Source organism: Hemiscyllium ocellatum, chromosome 7 (assembly GCF_020745735.1).
Source record: "Hemiscyllium ocellatum isolate sHemOce1 chromosome 7, sHemOce1.pat.X.cur, whole genome shotgun sequence".
Classification (NCBI taxonomy): Eukaryota; Metazoa; Chordata; class Chondrichthyes; order Orectolobiformes; family Hemiscylliidae; genus Hemiscyllium; species Hemiscyllium ocellatum.
This window is the reverse complement of record NC_083407.1, coordinates 28,025,577-28,047,081: the sequence shown is the minus strand read 5'-3', so window position 1 is coordinate 28,047,081 and position 21,505 is coordinate 28,025,577. Positions and strand designations below refer to the sequence as shown.

Below are 21,505 nucleotides of genomic sequence, written 5' to 3'. Positions count from 1 at the left end.
TATTGTCAGAAAGCTACGGTGGGTAGAAACTGAGCTGCCTATTAAAACCATTCAGCCTTTCTTTCCGAGAACAGCATATTACTTCAAAACTTAAACATTTTGTTACAAGCAGTGTTCCCTCTTCACAGATTCAATGTGTATTTCCAGCTTTTTAAAAATTTAGAATAGGAGTTGGAAGCAGAAGGCCAGTGGTGCAATGGAAATGCAATGCAAGGCTATGCAAAAGCTATTCATCTGCACCAATGTGTTGATAGAGAGCATTTGTCTTGATACAGGGAATCCGTGTTTTTATTTTCCAACCCTTTAACCAAATATCTTTGTTCGCAATGTACCATCTGTTCTTCAGACAGTTGGTAAATAGCTTTAATGAGGCAGTGGATCTATAGACAGCATTATGTGCAATAAGTCTTTTTTTAAAAAAAAACTTATAAACTTAGCCTAATATTGCTGAAATCTACAGGTCATCTGGAGAGATATGCAATTCAATACAGGACTACCAAAAGTTGGTATGAAATTGACTACAGAATCCCACCTTCTATCAAGACAAACTCATCCAGAACTTTTGCCCATTCCTTACTTCGTATCACCCTAACTCACCTGACCTTAAAATTATATCTCTACATTTCAGCATGTCCATTTAAAAATTCTCTAATACGCCACTTTTCAGTTGACTTCAAACCTCCCCATTCACTCCATGGCACTCACTTGATGGCATATGCCTCTTTCTTAACTTTCAAAATCTTACGTGGCAAACCTAATGTAACTGAGCAACAGAAGAATTAAACAAAATCATATCTGTAAAAGACTAAACTTGATTTTCTGATACAACTCTTACCATAGATGAATGTAGAGCCAAAGCTTCTTGGAATCTCCAATTGTTCAGCACAAAAATGTAATCAAACAGCAGCATTAATTTAAACAAAATGACAGTTACTATCGGAAACTTTGCTGACTGAAGACAATTTTCCAAAAAAAGGTACTTCCCCTTACAAAAACGAACAAACAAACTTGCCATCTTAAAAAGTTCATAATATCTTTAAATACAACTGGCAAGTTGTTCTCTCAATAGTAAGCATAGTAAAGCCACCAATCTAATTTTGCTATTACTCTCAGTTTTAAGCTTTTTTTTAAGAAATGAAAAAGTGAAAGACAAACTCATTTCTAATTATTTAAAACTAACAATGTAAACAATCCATTCTTGTGATACTTGCATGTCATGTTAGTGGCAAAGGATGAACTATTCTTCCTCCTGAAAAACTTCAAAATAGATTTCACTCACTGAATGATGTTGATAGCTATTCCAACAATGATTGCCCATCCTTAATTACAGTTAAGTGTCAACCACATTGCTGTGGGTCAGGAGTCCTAAGTAAGCCAGACCAGATCAGAATGGCAGATTGATTCACTCATATCCTTTAGAGACAATTGATTTCTTTTTAAAAACAGTTATGTAGTTACAGATTTTACAGAACTATTTTTAAACAAAAAAAAATCCTGACATGGTGGTATTGAAATCCACATCCCCAGAACTTTGGAAAGGTGAGTTTTGAAATAAGGAAATGTTGCATCTCAGAGCTCAAACTCTGGGTTTCATTTGAATTTCCTGCTTTCCAGCAACAGAAATTTTCCATGCAATTTTCAACTAGTTGATGTAGAAGAATAACACTTTCTCCAAAATAGCAAATTCTCTCAGTTCATTAATGAGTTCTGGCTTCAAGTGGTTTACTCTAGAGATGATGCTGCCCAAAGTTGAACATCTGTAGGGCATTGTGGATATTTTTGAAGTGCATCCATTATCTGACTGCTGTCCAACAGCAGTTTCACCAGTTGATATTCTTTCTGTGTTCGGACAGATGCTCCGTCCATTGGCTTAACTAATTCCAATTGTTGCAGATGCTCAAATGCCTGGAGGGAGAAACGGGAACATCTGATTATCAGCAAGCAAGTTACTAATAGAATTAACAGTAAGGTAAATCATGGAAGTGGGCTACTGCTGAGAATAAATAAATTGTTGAAGCTTTTTATGGTACACTTATCAGGTCAGTTTACAAATTCCAGGAGAGAAAAAAAATAATCAACATTTCTACTGCACAAGAGGGGTGCTTACGGCTTGGCAAGTGAACGGTGGTTGAATCATGCTATCAAAGATTGTGATGCAAACTATTGGATTTACATTAACATTAAAATTAGTATTTATGGCAGGTTTAGGTTTCTGATTACTTTAAAACTTTTGAATGGAGTAGTCCTATCAAGTCCTTGGAACAGCGTGGGATATAGAATCATGCTACTTAGAAGGGAAGGATATCAAATGTTATCTTACAGTGAAGAGAGTTAGTGAGAAGCTTATTAGCAAAAGAGAAGATAAAAATTGAAACACCAAACCATCTATTTATAATACAAAATCAAAGGCTTAGCATACAGTAAATGTATAAATTCAATTAATTCCAAAACACTCCCTCATAAATTGAAGATGCGTAGAATTTCTGTACAGTACCTAAAATACCACTTGAACTATCCTCACACCAGAATCTAACACCTTGGCAGATTTATGTCACTTAGGGTTTTCAAATTTTAGTCTGGAGCTGTCATACAGATGATCCTCATCAATTCTTCACTGTAAGATAACCTAATTCACAACATAGACTCTTGCTACTTAGAAATAGAATGGGACATATCCTTTCCTTCTAAGGATTGCATAAGACTGCTCCACTCAAAAGTTTTAAAAAAGACAAACCTAAATGCCTCCCTCTAAAAGGTGTTTCACTTGGCTTAAACAAAAAAAAGTTCCACAAGTCTCTAACATCTTCATGCCCCATTATTTACTGTGCTGTGTCAGCAAAATAACAAGTCTATTGGTGAATTAGAGGATAAAGATTTCACACTAGACCCCAGCATTAGCCTGCATTTTGCCCACATCCCTTTAAACCTTTTCTATTCAGATACACATCCAGTTCATTCATCATACTAGCATCCAGGGTGAACTGGTAAGATAGATACAGAACTGGCTTGGTCACAGCAGATAAAAGGAGCAGTGCAAGAGTGTGTTTTTCTGACTGGGGATCTGTGACCGGTGATGTTCTGCAGGGATCAATGCTGGCACGCTTGTTGTATAACAAGCATTGAGGAAGATCAATGCAAGAGGGAAGTATACAGTAAATGGCAGACCCCTTAGTAACAACAGAGTAGGATCTAGGTGTTCAGGGCTACAGTACCCTGTAAGTGGCAACACAAGTGGATAAGGTGGTCAAGAAGTGGTACAATACCCTTCATCAGTTGGGCATTGAATTGGTAAGACATGCTGCATTGAGCTGTATAGAACTTTAGTTGGCCACATTTTGAATATTACATACAGTTCTGGTCGCCATTCCACCAGAAGAATGTTCAGTTTTCGGAAAGGGTACACGATAGATTTACCAAGATATCTGGTTTGGGAAGGGTATTAGTTATGAGAAGCAGTTGAGCATACGTGATTTGCTTTCACTTGAATTTGAAAAAAGATAAAGGGTGACTTGACAAATTTACAAAATTATAAGAGGCATGGTTAGTTGGAATCTTTTCCCCCTGGGTAGAAATGTCTAGGGCACATAGGTTTCAGGTAAAAGAGGTAATTTAAAAGGAGATGGGAGGGGCAAGTTCACTCCCCTCCCCAAGGAGAGGGTGATAAGTGCTTGGAATACACTGTCAGTGGAGTATGATACAATCAGAGCATTTAAGAGGTATCTAAAAAGATATATGAATAAGCAGGGAATAGAGGGGCACAAACCACGTAAAAGGCAAAAGATTTGTAGTTTGGAAAGGCATAATGTGGCGATGGGCCAAAGGGCCAGTGAACATTACAGAATTAGGCTGTGGAAATAAACAAATTGAAGAGAAGTTGAATCAATATTGTGCATCAGTCTCCATGGTCAAAGAAGCTAATAGCTTCCCAAAATGCTAAATAATCAAAAGGCAAATAGAGGAGAGGAAATAAACACAATAACTATCAATTTTCTGATAGGGGCTAAAGACTGATAAGTTCCCAGGATGTGATGGATTGCAACCTTGGATAGTAAAAGCAATAATGATAGAGACATTGGATGCCTGATCATAATTTTCCAAACATCCTTAAAGATTCTGCAAAGGTCTGAAGGGATTGGAAAACTGTTCATATAGTGCCATAATTCAAAGAGGAAGATGAAAAAAAAAGAGATAACTACATATCAATTAGCTTAAACCAGGTCATTGGGAAACACGAGTCTATTAGTAAGGATGTAATAGCAGACCATTTAGGAATATATGATATAATTAAGCAGAGTCAACATGGCTTCAGGAAGAGGAAACCATGTGTGAGAAATTTATTAGGTTTTTGAAGCATTGCATACTCTGCTTGGTAAAGGGGTAAATCAGTAGATGCATTATATTTGGATTTCCAAAAGACATTCAGTAAGATAACACATTGATATTATCAATAAAGCATGGAAGATTATCAACTACAAAAATCCTAAAGGAAATATAGGATCAGAAGTCACATTTACCCCCTAAAGTCTGCTTTACCATTCTAGATCATAGCTGATCATCCAGCTCGATACAATTTGCTCACATTATCCTCATATCAGTACCAAGAAATCTATTCAACTGTCATGAATTTTACTCAACTCCCATCTTTAGGAAAGATCTGAAAGAGTAAAAAGGGAGGAAATCAGAGCGGAAAAAAGTAGAGAACACTAAATTTTACGTCCATATAAATGAAATGTTTACTGGTTGAAACATTCCTTACCTTCAAAACTACCGGTTTTTTGAATTTATGCATTGAATGACTCGTCCTTTGAATGAAATTCTGGAATTCTGCAATGCAACAACACATACCAAATGACTGGGGGGGTTTAACTACACTAGCCCTTCCTCATTATTTATTTTTATTAGGAGCCAGACAATGATCCAAGTTATTGAAAAATTGTAATGCTTCATTCTGACTTCCTCTCACCCACATCTTTCTATTTTCTTCTTCATTATGAAAACACAAATCATGAATTTATACCTTTCGGCAATGGCATAAAAAAAATTAACTGGCATGATGTTCTGGAGAACGGACAGTTGGAATGGGGAATACAGCTGCTAGAAAATTCAGCCCCATATTTGTTGTTTATTTTAATACTCAAACTGCAATATAATACTATCTTCATACTGTTACGAAGTCAAAAGCATGTTCACTCTAAAATAGAGGGTGTTTTCTGAATATTTAAGTAAACTTCAAGTACAGGTTCACCTGCCCAAATGGAAAGGCTGGGAGATAGGCTGTTCCAAAATAGATACATGTAACAATTAGCTATTAAATGGATACCGGAGTTTTGGTTGCTGTTTTGACAACAATTCAAATTTAATCAATTAGTTTAAATTATGCCCAGGATACCGAGGATACTGTTTTGACAACATTTGGACCAATGACATGGAACGATGTTGGGGGTTATAAAATGAGGGCATTTTGAAAATTTGGTCAGAAAGCAAAAAAGTCTCCGAACAGCAGAGCAACTGCCATTGAGCTAACTGCTCATCTAATATCTTGCTCTCAAACATAATTAGAAAATATTCTATCAAAAAAAATCTTTTCCTAAAAAACACTCGCAGAAAAAAAAAGGAGGAAAACGTCCTAGTGAGATCATCAGATGGAAGACTGAGACAGCGGAGAAGACAGACTGTGTGGACTGGAGATTAACTTACTGTTATGTTTAATAATTGTGTTACTGTAACAGCATGTTAAAAGGATTGTGCTCTGTTAGGGGAAAGAGTGTTCAGTTTGTTAAAACTTTTGTTTGGTATTTTATTAGGAAAATAATTTGTTCAAGGTTTGTGCGAAGATTTGTAGCTCGGGTGCTCGTTGTTGTGGTTCTGTTCGCCGAGCTGGAAGTTTTTGTTGCAAACGTTTTGTCCCCTGGCTAGGCGACATCATCAGTGCTTTGGAGCCTCCTGCGAAGCGCTTCTTTGATGTTTCTTCCGGTATTTATAGTGGTCTGTCCTTGCCACTTCCGGGTGTCAGTTTCAGCTGTCCGCTGTAGTGGTTGGTATATTGGGTCCAGGTCGATGTGTTTGTTGATGGAGTTTGTGGATGAATGCCATGCCTCTAGGAATTCCCTGGCTGTTCGCTGTCTGGCTTGCCCTATGATAGTAGTGTTTTCCCAGTCGAATTCATGTTGCTTGTTGTCTGCGTGTGTGGCTACTAGGGATAACTGGTCGTGTCGTTTCGTGGCTAGTTGATGTTCATGTATGCGGATTGTTAGCGGTCTTCCTGTTTGTCCTATATAGTGTTTTGTGCAGTCCTTGCATGGTATTTTGTAAACTACATTGGTTTTGCTCATGTTGGGTATCGGGCCCTTCGTTCTAGTGAGTTGCTGTCTGAGCGTGGCTGTTGGTTTGTGTGCAGTTATGAGTCCCAAGGGTCGCAGTAGTCTGGCTGTCAGTTCTGAAACGCTCCTGATGTATGGTAGTGTGGCTAGTCCTTTTGGTTGTGGCATGTCCTCGTTCCGAGGTCTGTCTCTTAGGCATCTGTTGATAAAGTTGCGCGGGCATCCGTTTTTGGCGAATACCTTGTATAGGTGTTCCTCTTCCTCTTTTTGCAGTTCTGGTGTACTGCAGTGTGTTGTGGCCCTTTTGAATAGTGCCCTGATGCAGCTTTGTTTGTGTGTGTTGGGGTGGTTACTTTCATAGTTTAGGACTTATGTAGTTTACAAAATACCATGCAAGGACTGCTCAAAACACTATATAGGACAAACAGGAAGACAGCTAACAATCCGCATACATGAACATCAACTAGCCACGAAACGACACGACCAGCTATCCCTAGTAGCCACACACGCAGACAACAAGCAACATGAATTCGACTGGGAAAACACTATTATCATAGGGCAAGCCAGACAGAGAATAGCCAGGGAATTCCTAGAGGCATGGCATTCATCCACAAACTCCATCAACAAACACATCAACCTGGACCCAATATACCAACCACTACAGCGGACAGCTGAAACTGACACCCGGAAGCGGCAAGGACAGACCACTATAAATACCGGAAGAAACATCAAAGAAGCGCCTCGCAGGAGGCTCCAAAGCACTGATGATGTCACCTAGCCAGGGGACGAAACGTTTGCAACAAAAACTTCCAGCTCGGCGAACAGAACCACAACAAATAATTTGTTATTTTTCTTTAAATAGTAGAAATTAGGAGTTCTGGGCATGCACTCACTTTAACAGATTACAAAGCAAGGCAGGCTTTGTAGGGTGTTTGGTTTTAATTAAGGGTGGCTCAACCGAGTGGTAACAACACTAAACTCCACAAATTTAACCTCATTAATATAAAAAATTCAAAGCTACATTGCAAGAATAGATCTCAACAACACACTAATCTTGCACGTAGTAAAACCCGCTTATTTGAATTTTTGTAAGGAAATAGAAAAGCCTTTGGCTACCAAAGGTGCTCCTATCCATTGTACTAATTAGATTTAGGAATCAAGATAACTTATTAACCTTAAAAATTAAGAAAAGCTTACCATTGTAAACCATTTCAAAGTTAAAAGGCTCTCCTTCATAAATTGAATTTAAGTGTTTCATGGCAATAATCAGGCAGAATTCCAGCACAGACAGACCTGCATGAGAAAACAGATTGGATATGAAAGTTAAAATGCACGCTAAGACTATTTCAAGAGAAAACATTGAAACAAAATCCAAGACGTGATGAGCAGTTTCACGGAGACAAGTCTTGCATGATGTGAATGACAACTTTCCAACATACTGCACAATGCAATCTCCTTTACATTGGCGAGACAAAACAGAAACTGAGTTAACACTTTGCAGAATACCTCCACCTTCCAGTTGCTTGCTATTTCAATAAACTACTTTGCTCCTATACAAATATTTGGGCCTGCTAGTTTTCCAAAGAAAAACAATACTAGCTGGAGGAACAGCACCTCATTTTCCACTTGTGTCTGTCATAGCCTCTAGGACTCAAGAAAAATGGAAGACAGAAGGGTTAGTATTATATTCTCCCCACCCAGACTTGCAGCCGTACCTTTTTTTAAATATCTTGTTGACTTTGCTCTCAGGACCCAACTCATCTTCTCCTTTTCACACCTTCATTTATAAGCAACTTAAAATCAGTCTCTCTCACCATTAAGCAATCTTTTGCTCTGGGCTCCCTCAATCTATTCCAGTTGTCTTCCTGCAACTCATAGTGCAAATACATCTTCCAATCCCTTTCAGAACTGAAGGCTAGCCTTTAATCCGAATATGTTGACTGTTTGTCTCCACTGCCCCAGACCTACTTAGTATATTTGATACTGTCTGCTGGAGACACTATTTAAAAAACAGAAAAACAAAAAATCCACAGAATATTCCATAGTTTCAATCTACTCTTAAGATAATAGAGTCCTAGATCTTGGTGATTAAAGAGAAGATGAAAACAGAAGGATTCTTGAAGTGCAGTCACAGCTCATTTGCATACAGTAAGGTTCCATAAATAGATATGAGAGATATTTTTCAAAAAGTAACATCCATCTGCAGGATATTATCTCAAAAAAAAACACCTTTCAACAGTACAGCAATCCCTCAGTACCATACAATTATTCATCCAGACAATGCTTGCAACTTTCTCAAGGGAGGCTTCTACATATATCCTCTCTTTTAAAAGCAAAGACTGCAACAACTGAGCCAAATCGAACATCCAAATGTATGGAAGCTAAACTTAAAATGATTGCAAATTGGTTATACAGTGCCGTTAAAGCAAAAAAAAAATACAGGCATAGGACTTCAAAGATTTCTTGAAACTAAAGTGAGTGATGGAATCTACTAACTGATTGTTTATAGGATAGCCATCCTCCACTGCGTTTATTCAGAATTTGTAGAATGATCAACTAATTAACACAGCAGAAAGATCACTTCGAGGGATTTCCTAATTCTCTAAAAAGACAGGACATGTAGATTTTCATGGTCATATATATTAGCCACTGTTTTTATGTCTTGCTAAAGCTTGTTATGTTATTAAATTTAAAATAACAGAATGATGCAAAAAACACACACAGGCAATAGTGTCAATTTTAAAATTCTGAGCTTCACAATCAAAGAATATTGACTAAAATTAGCGTACAAATAAGCATAATATTAATGTTCCCAAATATGGATGGCTCAGTTAAACAGTTTCGTTTTGAAGCTTTCCTGAAGGCAGCTGATAGTATAACAAGCGTTAATGAGACCCCTTCTGGAAAGCTGGAAACTCCAAGTTAGAAGAGGCAGCCAGCCACAACATTTTCTATGTTGAACTCAAAATGGTTCCATCATTTTTTTTCTGCTAGCACAGAAAATAGGCTTATACAAAGTTTATATTGCACTTGCAAAGGCTGCAATGGATAATATTATCCCTTCATATCTCTAGTAGCTAGATTAAATAATTTAGCTTTCCTTACCATGCAGTAAATTTGCTTTAGAATCCATCATGTATTGTTTGCTGGCTGCTAGAAGGTCTGTTGGCTGAATATTTGGGTTGGAGACAGTCACATGACTAAGTGTGAGCATCTGAAAAAAACGTAAAAGTAACAAAATCAACTTGAACTAAATAACTTATCTAGTTACGAATTGAACTTTACCAGGGAATGGAACAATATTTATATTCTTTATGGTTTTTCACATTGTTAATGGAATTTCACATTTGTGTGGACAAAAGCTCCAATGGAATGACAAAATCAGATGGATTACCGGAATGCAACAAAATACAAATGGAGTATAAATTTAAATGATTAACTTTCAAAGCAAATTAGTCAGCTCAAATGTGCAAAACAAGGTTGGGGACATAGGACAACAAGGAACCAATCTGCCAAAGGGGATGCTTGCATTCAGATCTGCTATTGAGAGAACAAATATTGTTCAAGAGGAGGAGTGATGGCCAACTTCTGGCTGCTCTGATTGCCAGACAGCTTATGCACTTTGCCAAGCACGAATTAAGTTCAGTCCAACTTGGATGGACTTTTCTTTTTTTTTAAAAAAAGAATGTTAGCTTTACAATCAGAATGTCTGGTTAACTTTATAAACGTTGCAGAAGGGACTCTGGTGACAATTATGCTTTCTTCAAATGAAACTCTGACTGCATCCAACTTCACTCTAACCTCCAGCACCTTGTGTCTTTACAGGCATGAAAGAGAATAATGGGGTTTAAAACATATTTTCACTCCTACTTGGTCCTTGAACAATTTCACAGTGAATATGCCCTTGGCATTGTACGTCATCTCTCAGTCCAAAATGTCCATTCTCCTACCAACCACTCAAGTTGTGCCTATTTTGGTAAAGTTGACTCTGGCACCAGTGTGTTCTAGTCAGCAACAAGATCCTGTAGGCAGGTGCTGTGTAGCCAGAAGTAATTTTAAGAGCTTTCAGTGGATGTTCAGTAGCATTTCATTGCCAAAACGTAACAAGGGAAGCACTGCGTAGCAGCATCAGAATAGACAAATGAGAATAAAAGAGTCATAATGTATTTCCACAAGGATAATTGCTAGTCTAAGTTATTCATTTAACAAATGAATAGAGATGAACCACTTCCTCCTGTGCATTGATTCTTCATATTGGCAATGACCTCAACATGTCGACTGTGGTCAGTCACATTGTAAACAGAATATACAGTGAACGTCTGTGTGGGAGTGAAAAACATAACCAACTTAAACCACTGGTTAACTCAAAAGTGCTGGGTTGCACAATCAGACCAAGTAGAACATTTTTCACATTCCACCCACGCTTGCTATACATGTTAACCATAAGGATACCCTACTGAAAAACAAGTTCCATTGTGCAATGCTAGTAATTACAGAAAAGTGGTCAATTGCTAGGTTAAACAGTTATAAAATTACTTTTGAGCATTAATAAGCTCTTACCAGTAGCATATGCAGAGAGCGGAAATCCTTACTGGAATTGAAGTGCTTCTGTAAAATATCTTCCACCATCTTTTCTTTGCACAGAGACTAGTAGGGTAACAACATTTCAGATGGGCATTAAACAGCAGCTTGTACAGGGAACTACCAAAGCAGACAAACAAATTAAACAACAGGATAGGATTTACTTCAGTAGATCTCCGATTACCCCTCAAGTCTCTCCTGATAATGCTGAATGTAATGCCAACAAGCACCCAATTACTAAAAATAATCGGAGTGGCAACCTGGTGACAAATGGAATTCTTCAAGCTAATATTTGCTGATTCTATAGAATTATAAAATACAATAACTTCTGCATGCGTACAGAAGTAGATTGTTAAGAGCCAAGGTTGGAACTATTTAAAGATTTTAAAAAATTAAGTTATAGATCCAATTGTCACAAGATTAATCCTCCCAAATAATCATTGCTCTCAAGATGGTGATGGAGATTCACCACCTGGAATCACTGTTGTCTACAAAATAAGCTACTCTCACAGCCATTTAAGGAGCAAGACATTTGATCATCCAATGATGGAGGAGCGGCAATATATTTTGCAGTCACTTGGAAGGGGTACTGGAAGTTGGCAGTATTCTTATTTCTGTGCCATGTTATTCTGCATGACAGAGGTCAAGGGTTGGAAGGTCAATTAGACATTTACTGATCTGACAACTATGTATGGACCATTGAACCACATTTTTAGCAGTTCACTTTGCATAAGAGGGAAAGGCTTTGCAGTTACTCACTGCAGGATTCCTACCTACTGACCTTCTCTAGTCACTACAGTATTTATATGGCTAGTCCAGTTGGTTTCTATCAATGGGAACACTGCGGGCATGGAGACTGGAGAATTTGACAATGGTAATGCCATAAAATGTCAAAGTGTAATGGTTAGATTCTTTGGTCATTGCCTGGTAAGAAATTTAGCTCATCTGCATTTTGATTAAATAAAAGGACCTTGAGGACTGATCATAATGCAACAAAAACAAAATGGACGGGTTGGACCAAAGGGTCTGTTTCCATGCTGTATATCTCTATCACCTGACAGGAAACAATTTTCATTACAATCACCAAAGACACATAAAAGTTAATCTTTCCAGCATGAGAATTGCTATTATTGAAGTCTATATCTTCTATAGCATTTCACATATAGATGATGTGCTTCTAATGTTCATAAGGAATCTCATCACAGTACTTTCATCAACTGCCTAGAAAGGTTCATATCTAGAGTACTGGCTATATAAATAATCTCAAGAAAAGGTACCTGGATATTTCGATTCCATTCCTGTGCAAATCTTTCATCAGGAAATTCTTTTGGTAAGGCAAGCTGCTGCTGGAACATCTCCACATATTGTTGGAAGCCGAATGTGTTTAGCAAATGAATCTGCCTGTGCGAAAACCTGGACTTCACGCGCTTTTCTAGAAGTTCCAAAACATCCTGAAGTTTCAGCGGAAATGTTATGAAGTGAAAAGCACGGTAAATACCACAAAATTCATCAACTGGAGAATTATATTTCAACAAAAGTACCTGAAGACTCTACAATTTTTGTGTAACCACAATTGCTGACAACCGGTGCCCTGTGCATAATCAGGCTGAGAGATCTGCTGATTGTGAAATCTGAGTTTGGATCAATAATTGTAACATCTCAGACTTAACAGCTAACGCATGACCACTAACTCTTTTGCTTCTGAAACAGATTATAAACTATAACAGAAGCTCATTGGTCACTAATGCACTAAGTAATATCTTGTTCTGGCAAACGAAAAGAAACGTGCTTAACAAAAGCAGAAATCCTTGAAAAGTTGTGCTTGAAATAGGTCAAGACCATATGCTGCATCAGAATCTCATAAGACTAAAAATGGTATTACAGAGATAATGGATGATCAGAAAAGACAACAATGCTCACAAGAGCATTTGGGTACTTATTAATAACCATTTCCAAGCAAGGACACAGATTTATAGGACAGAAGAGGAGACAAAGGAAGGGCAACAATTTACGTTAATATGTAAATCTCAAAACCTTTTAAAGTTATCTCAAGAATGTGCATTAAAGGTTTTATACAAAAAGTAACATCTCACCTCAGACAACGCATTAAAAATGTGTGACGTTAGAGTCTATCTGTATCCTAACCTCGAGTCAGACTGTTTCTATTTCCAAAGTGGAATTCATATAATATTACATGGATTGATAGCCTGCAGAATGTATCTGCAAATATAGTTCTGCAAATGCAAATTCACCCCATAGACTGTGTGTGTGGGTGGTGTGTGGGTGAGAGAGAGCACGAGCGAGCACAAGCAAAGGAGTAGAAACATGTGAAAGAGTGTGTGGAGGGTGTAAGTGTGTGTATGAGAGAGGGACAGCGTGAGTGTCAGCATGCATGTGCACAGTGTAGTGGGGTCACCAGTCATGTGACATGAACCCAAGGTCCCAGTTGAGGCCATCCTCATGGGTACCAAATTTGGTTAATCAGCCTCTGCTTGGTCACTTTGTGTTGAAGTCCGCCTTTGAGGATGGTCATCTGAAGGTCTGAGGCAGAATGTCTCTGACCGTTGAAGTGTTCACTGTTTGGTAGGGAACACCCCTGTCTGGTGATTGCTGCACGGTGTCCATTCATCCATTGTCAAAGTGTCTGCTTGCCTTCCGAAGATACACAAAGCCAACACACCTGGATATTCCATCATATCAGACAAAGGGACAGTGAGAGAGAACCTTTCTGGCTATGTCAAAGGCATCTTAAAAAGTATTATATAGGGGACCCCCCCACAACCTTCTGCCACAATACTAGATTTCTTACAGCAACTCAGCACCCATGGACGAGCCGAACTGGATACATTCCTTTTCACAATAGACATTTTAGCTCTCTACACCAGCATCTCCTCCCCAAGATGACAGCATCACTTCAACGCCTCAGTACTTAATACCAACAACTGCCAATCTCAGAACACCATCCTCCAACTCATCCACTTCATCCTCGATCACAACATCTTCATCTTTGACAACCAGTTCTTCATCCAGCCACATGGAACATCCAAAGGGGCCAAATTTGCACCCCAATATGCCAACATCTTCACGCACAAGTTCAAACAAGACTCCTTTGTTGCACAGGACCTCTACACTATTCATCAGACATACGGACAACATTTTCTTTCTCTGGACCCATGGTGAGCAGTTACTTAAAGAACTACACACAGTGATATCAACAAGTTTCATTCCACCATCAAACTCACCATGGACTACTCTTCAGCATCGGTCTCATTCTTAGACACATGCATCTCCATCAAGGACGGGCTCCTCAGTATCTCGCTGTACTGCACACTCATGGATAACCCCACAATGCTACACTTCTCCAGCTTCCACCAAAAACATTAAAACAGCCATCCCCTACAGACAAGCCCTACACATACATAGGATCCGTTCGGATGAGGAGGAACGTGATGGACACCTGAAGGTGTTCAAAGGATGCCCTCATAAGAGCAGGGTACGATGCTCAACTAATCGCTCATTAGTTCCGACGTGCCACAGCTAGAAATCGTAATGACCTCCTCAAGAGACAGACATGCGATGCAACCGACAGGGTACCCTTCGTTGTCCAGTTCTTCCCAGGAGTGGAAAAACTGTTCTTCACAGCCAGCAACACATTATCGATGAGGATGAGCACCTTGCCAAGATCGTCGCTTTACATCTACTTCTCACCTTTAAAATAACAAAACCTTAAACAGATCATTGCTTGCAGCAAACTGCGCAGCCTTCAGGACAACATTGACCACACTGTACAACCCGGTCATGGCAACCACTGCAAGAGATGTCACAGTGTCGACACAGGTACCACCATTACACATGGGGACATGACCCACCACATACGTGGCAGGTACTGTAACTTGGCCAAAAAATAAATGAGTTCTCATTCGCTGAAGACAAGGATGCTCCGGGGTGTGGTATATTGATGAGACTGAGCTACGACAATGGATGAATGGACACTGTGCAACAATAGTCAGACAGGGGTGGTTCCTCCCAGTCTGGGGAACATTTCAGCAGTCAGGAACATTCAGCATTGGATCTTCGGGTGACCATCCTCCAAGGCAGACTTCGGGATTCGCAACAACAAAGTGGCTGTGCTACAGGTGACCCCACCACACTTTACACACTCCTACACATGCACACTTACATACTCACACCACCCCCCCAACACACTCACCCTCTCACAGGCTTTACGCCATCTCTCACACACTTTACCAAGCATGCACACACACATATGGAGTTAATTTGAATTTGCAGTATTATATTTGCTAATACATTCTATTTTGGTCAAAAAGCGCTTAATCTGCAGTGCTCAATCCATGTAATATTTCAAATTCCACTTTGGAAATAGAACCAGTCTGACTCAAGACTGGGATATAGACAAGACTTTGACCTCACACCTTTAATATATTGTCTGAACTGAGACATCACTTTTTCTTGATAAAACCTTAAGTTATCTTGACAAGGTGACGGAAAAGAAGTTCTGGGATCTACATATTAATGAATCAAAACCTGCAACCCTTTCTAAAACATGAAAGACTTAACAGCAATCTAGGTTTTTTTTTTTCCTAGAAAGGTTCTTTGGAAAGAAAGGTACTTTGCTCAATATATCTTTTCAGTTGCATGACACTGTAAACCTTTGCTATACAGTCTGTTTTGGGAACTTATTCTCCACAACCACCTGACGAAGGAGCAGCACTCTGAAAGCTAGTGCTTTTAATTAAACCTGTTGGACACCCACCTGGCCCTCCTCCACACTTTAAACAGTGGAATAGGCAGGAGGGACTATGAAGGTCTATTCAAAAGAAACTGAACTGACATCTCTCAGAGTTTCATAACAGGGAACAAATAGAAGGGCTATAATTTCCGGGTGATCCAAGTCTGAAAACATAGACATATAATTTATCTTTACATTGCGTATTGAAGGGAAACTGGGGAACATAAGGGGAATGAACAATCCCCTAAATATAGAAAGGAAAAATGAACAAATTGCATTGTAGTTCTCCCATTTAGCACTCAGTAGTGATAGTTTTCTCACACACACACACACACACACACACACACACACACACACGATGAATCTAAGAATTCACAAGCTCTGTCAGGCAATAGAAAGATGTGAGAAAATCTTTAAAAATAGAAATTTATCATTGACAAAGTTGTTTGCAAAAATAAATGAACGCAGTTGAAATTTATACTTGTTATCTACAAAGTATTTGGCATAATAGACATAACAAAGGCTCAGATCACATATAGAAGGATAAAAGAAGGGGATTAAAGCAAACATCAATAAGACACACTTAAGAAAGTGAGAACACTGCTAAAAACCTTTCAATTTAAGCCCTCACTACAAGGAAGCACACTTTTCCATCCATTATTCACATGGTCAATACAATTATGCAAAAAATAAAGTAATAATTCTTTTTAATTTGATCCAACTTTTCTTTTTTCAAACAGATTCTTCTGTATACTTTCATTGGAACCAATACTTTGCGAGCAAAAATCATACAGATTATTGCTGAATACATACAGATTATTGAACATGAATAATTATTGAGTTGTAATGCCAATAGCGTGGATAAATACCCACACTGGCTGAGGTCACCATGAATGACTCAACTTCTCCTCGAAACTGAGGCACAGTGATCCTCATGTCAAACTACCATCAGGTGTCTCTCTCTCTCTCTCTCTCTCTCTCTCTCTCTCTCTCTCTCTCGGAGAGCAGTCCTATGGTCCAGTAGGACGATGGCTGCTTTGCTTTCGTAGTAACTGACCTCTGGTGAGGCAAGAAAATATGCATGTCTTAAAATGCATGTAAATTAAATCAAGTGTTAATCAATAGGAATTAGAAGATCCTGTGATATGGCTGTCAATTGATCCTACTTAGTTTTAAAACACCAATTAAGCAGACAGTATGCATAAAGTTCAATCTGTTTGAATTAAGCAAGACTGGGATATTCAAAATACCACCATGTCCCAATTATGCAGTCCATTATACTCTAGTTCCCAATGTCACATTTGTCTTGTTACCCTTAGATGCTAAGTACATTCTCTTCAGACAGCTACTAACATTGAATGTTTGCCAAGTGTAGCCCAAGGTTTGTTACACTTTACTTAGCTTTGTTTAATTAGATATTCTAAAATTTATTTTGGATTTGAAGTTCAATGGCACAGGTTCATTTTCTGTTGAGAATCTTCTCAGTCAACTGAATGTTGCCACGGTTGGCCAAAGGAATGGCTAGCAACATTCATTTAGTGCGGAGCTTGAAATGCAGCTTACAAGTTAATTTATCTACAATTTTGAAAGCTGCATCCCAGCACTCTCCCCTTACTTCCAAGTCCAAATGATATTGGTTTTTGTTTGGGTCTTCAGCAGAATGCGAAAGACAAAAATGACAAGGGTGAAGAAAGAAAGCAAGAATAATTTTGGAAAACAGTATTTTCAACCTTAGATAAAAAAAACTGCTTTTAAAAATATATATAGGTTAAAGGCATTTTTGTCTTTAAAGACACTTACCAATCGACAAGTCAGGCCCACGACAGCTACAGGTGTCTGGGCAGACTGAGCAACATCAAGGAGGTTATAAAGTAAGGTTTGATTCTTGTGATGTGCAAAGAGGTCAAATTCATCCAAGATAAAAAGCACTGGCCTGCTGTTGCTTCGGTTTCCTAGAAATAAAATATCAATTCCACTAAAACAAAGTTGAAGATTTCTATTCTCCAAGCCTATATTTATAACAAATCTGTTTTCCTTTTCTTGTCCCATCCCCATTTATTTTTCAGGCTTTGTAGCGTGCAGATGCAGACTGAGTAATTGTAAGATGTGTTGAACATTATGCAGAGAACATCTTGAATTCTGACCTTATGATGGCGGAACTAAAGATCGTTGGGCAAAGGACCACATTAACTCTTGCAGAGATGTTCTTGAGACTAGGTGACTCATGAACTACCACAACTACTCCTTTGTGCCTGGTAATTAATCCAACCAATGGAGATTTCTCCCTACCCTCGCAATTCCCGTGGATTTCAGTTTTGTGTGACTCAATATCCTAGAACATCGAAGAACACTTGGAGAATCAGGAAGGCCATATTCTATTGACCAACTTTCACTAGATTTATTCCTAAAGGCACAAAAGACACATGCAAGTTTCACTATAACAAGTAGGCAGGTTTGATTTAAATTATTTATGAATGAACAAGTGGATGTGGTTCTAACTGCTGCTGGGCAAGCTTCTTATCACATTCTCATTATGATCTTAATCATTTCCATTTTTGCCACCACCAGAACTCTGATGCCCTAACCTACTACACCTGCTCCAGTTAGCACCACAAACTCCAGCTCCTCAAGCACTCGTTTGAAATGGAATTGCTTCATTATTTTAAAAAGATACAACAGAGATGTTCCCTTTTCCTTCACATCATTGATTTTACAATCCTAAGGGTTTCTATTAACATTACAAGAACAAGCAGATATAAGCAGCTAGAGATAGTTGTGCAAGTCCTTTTTGGCAAGAAACTAATGACAACTGTTATTACTTCAAACAAAAAACACAATGGGATGAGAGACCCAGCCATTTTCAATTACTTCATCCGTGACTCTCAAAGTTCCATTTGCAACACAAATAGTGAAACAGTCCGAACTTTTACGTAGAAAGGCTTCAACGTCATTCAAGCTTAGGCTGATAAACAACATTCATGCCTTGGAGATGCCAGTGTTGGACCAGGATGTACAAAGTTAAAAACCACAACACCACATTATAGTCCAAAGGTTTAATTGGAAGCACTAGCTTTCAAAGCACTGCTCCTTCATCAGGTGTTTGTGGAATACACAATTGGAAGACAATTGTACTCCACAACCACCTGAAGGAGCAGCGCTCCGAAAGCTAGTGCTTCCAATTAAAACCTGTTGGACTATAACCTGGTGTTGTGTGATTTTCAACATTCATGCCATACAAGTGGAAGATAATAACCATCTCCAAAACAAGGAAGAATGTTATGAGGAAACAAGGAGGAAAACTAGAATGACGAGATGAATTAACTATTGCTCTAAAAATAATGGAGTACAACCCAAACAAGCAGAAGGGCTGCAGCTTGAAGTCTCATTCAAAGAAGGGAGCCTCCAACTGATCATAAATTCCCCCAATTTTGTGCTCATGTCTATAACTAAGAAAGGTACAGTCCTCTAACTTGCAAAGCAAGACTGTTACCAACTAAGCTACACAGTAAAGTAATTAGAAAGAGTTGCTTTCTTGTACTGTTGGAGTCTATTTAATGCAGTACATGCATAGCATTATTAGTTTAAGAGAAAAGTACCAGTTTTTTGTACACAACTGTAATAAAAGAATTATATTTTTCCAAGTGAACAAAAATTGTGAATAGGAGTCTAATTTGCAGATGGATACAGAAGTGCAAGGTAACTAACTTGCAATAAACACAAATGATTGTCAGCCAATATGGAGGTTTAATCAAAAACAATTATCCCATGCTTCCCTTCAAGCAAGCGTATACAATCCTAATAAGAGATGGAGAATCCGAAATAGGTCAAAACTGTAGCTAAGCACTAGCCTTATTTTTAATCAACTAATTTGGCCTGCCAGTGCCTGAAAAGAATAAATCACTTTGGTTGCACTAAGTCACTGTAGAAATTATGGCTAAGAGTTGGTATTTGAACAGCGAAGCATTCAGCATGTTGATCACTGTCTACTACTCTCTGGTATTCTTTCCTCAAAGGACATTGGCAGAAAGCAGCTTTACATTTTTGCTGTAAGAGGAGTCAACTACATGCAACAGAAACAAGATACGGAAAACAGTTTTACTGGTTATATAAAGTCCGTGATTTTACAAAGTCAACATCATTTAGAGTAATTTCAATTCTTTTTTTAAGTTTGTTTTCTCTGCCTACAATATCTAAAGGCTAGAATTTTTTGAAAAGTGTTCTTATTTTTAACGTTCTCTCTTCCTCAATCTTTCATCAATTACTGAAATACATCACAAACCACAATCATCTCCAATTTACATAAGGATCCCTGTATATTCCAATATTAACATGACAGGAACTTTCATCTGGATTTCCCAGAAGTTAAACCAGTCTTCACAAACATTTCATTGCAGGATCCAGGAAAGACTTCATTCAGGGCTCAATTATATAGACCTGCTTCGTCAAAAAATACTTCTAATAAAAAAAAGGCCAGGGAGGTCCTAAAATAGACAATCCCAATAATATTAATAGTGCCTGCATCTTCACACAGGACATGCGACAATCCTAATTGTGAATACGTTGACAGATTGCTTGCTTTTGTAAAGACAGATTGAAAACACCTGACTGTATTTGCAACAATTGCAAGCAAAAAGGGAGAGTTGTTCTTCCAACTATTCGATTATAAATTTTACCAACTATCTTGTTCACTTTGGTTTATCCAACACATATGGAACATTTGTTAGAATGGTGCTCACAATTCTGGTTTCCATAATACAAAAGGAATATAACAGGGCATGTGAGAGGGTGACCAGAGGTGTGCCACAAGGATTGCTGCTTGTCACAAGGATCGCTACTTCTTTTCGTCACTTATCTAATTGATTTGGATGCAAGCATAACAGGTATGTTTAGTAATTTGCAGATGACACCAAAATTGGAAAATGTAGTGGACAGTGTAGAAGGTTACCTCAGAGTACAATAGGATCTTGATCGGATAGGCCAATAGGCCAAGGAGTGGCAGTTGGTATTTAATTTATATGTGGAAAGCGCTGCATTTTGGAAAGGCAAATCAGGGCAGGACTTATACACTTAATGGTAAGGTCTTGGGGAGCGTTGCTGAATAAAGACCTTGGAGTGCAGGTTCATAGTTCCTTGAAAGTAGAGTCGCAGTAGTTAAGATAGTGAAGGCAACATTTGGTATGCTTGCCTTTATTGGTCAAAGCATGGAGTATAGGAGTTGGGAGGTCAGGTTGCAGCTGTACAGGACATTGTCAAGATTGGTTAGGCCACTTTTGGAATATTACGTGCAATTCTGGTCTCCCTCCTATCGGAAGGATGTTGCGAAACTTGAACAGGTTCAGAAAATATTTACAAGGGTGTTGCCAGGGTTGGAGGATTTGAGCTTTTTGGGAGAGGCTGAATAAACCCAGTTTTATTTTCTCAGGGAGCGTCAGAGGCTGCCTTATAAACCCTTAGGAGGTTTATAAAATCATGAGGAGCACAGATAGGGTAAATTGACAGGGTCTTTTCCCGGTGGAGTCCAAACCTCGATGGCATAAGGTTTAAGGTGAGAGGGGAAGATTTAAAAGGGACCTAAGGGGCAACATTTTCACAGAGAGTGGTGCGTGTATGGAATGAGCTGCCAGAGGAAGTGGTGGAGGCTGGTACAATTACAAAATTTAAAAAGGCATCAGGATGGGTATATGAATAGGAGGGGTTTGGAGGGATATAGGCCAAATGCTGGCAAATGGGACTAGATTTATTAGGATAGCTGGTCGGCATGGATGAGTTGGACCGAAGCATCTGTTTCCATGCTGTATATCTTAAGGATGAATGCACTGTCTTTCTCCCAGGATTGGGGAATCGCAGATGAGAG

The 21,505-nt window shown here is 38.6% G+C and overlaps 1 protein-coding gene across 3 annotated transcripts in view; it reads right to left on the bottom strand.

The window, feature by feature from the left end:
- Positions 1-1,147: 1,147 nt before the first annotated feature.
- orc4 (origin recognition complex, subunit 4) overlaps positions 1,148-21,505 on the bottom strand; it is a 73,324-nt gene continuing 52,966 nt past the window's right edge. For all 3 annotated transcript variants that reach the window (XM_060827827.1, XM_060827826.1, XM_060827828.1), the window contains 7 exons: positions 17,452-17,603; positions 12,179-12,352; positions 10,881-10,967; positions 9,426-9,534; positions 7,518-7,613; positions 4,757-4,824; positions 1,148-1,905 (listed from right to left, as the gene is read on the bottom strand). In XM_060827827.1, coding sequence (XP_060683810.1) covers positions 1,723-1,905; positions 4,757-4,824; positions 7,518-7,613; positions 9,426-9,534; positions 10,881-10,967; positions 12,179-12,352; positions 17,452-17,603 — 869 coding nt within the window. In that variant the 3' untranslated portion in view covers positions 1,148-1,722. The remainder of the gene's footprint in view (positions 1,906-4,756; positions 4,825-7,517; positions 7,614-9,425; positions 9,535-10,880; positions 10,968-12,178; positions 12,353-17,451; positions 17,604-21,505) is intronic.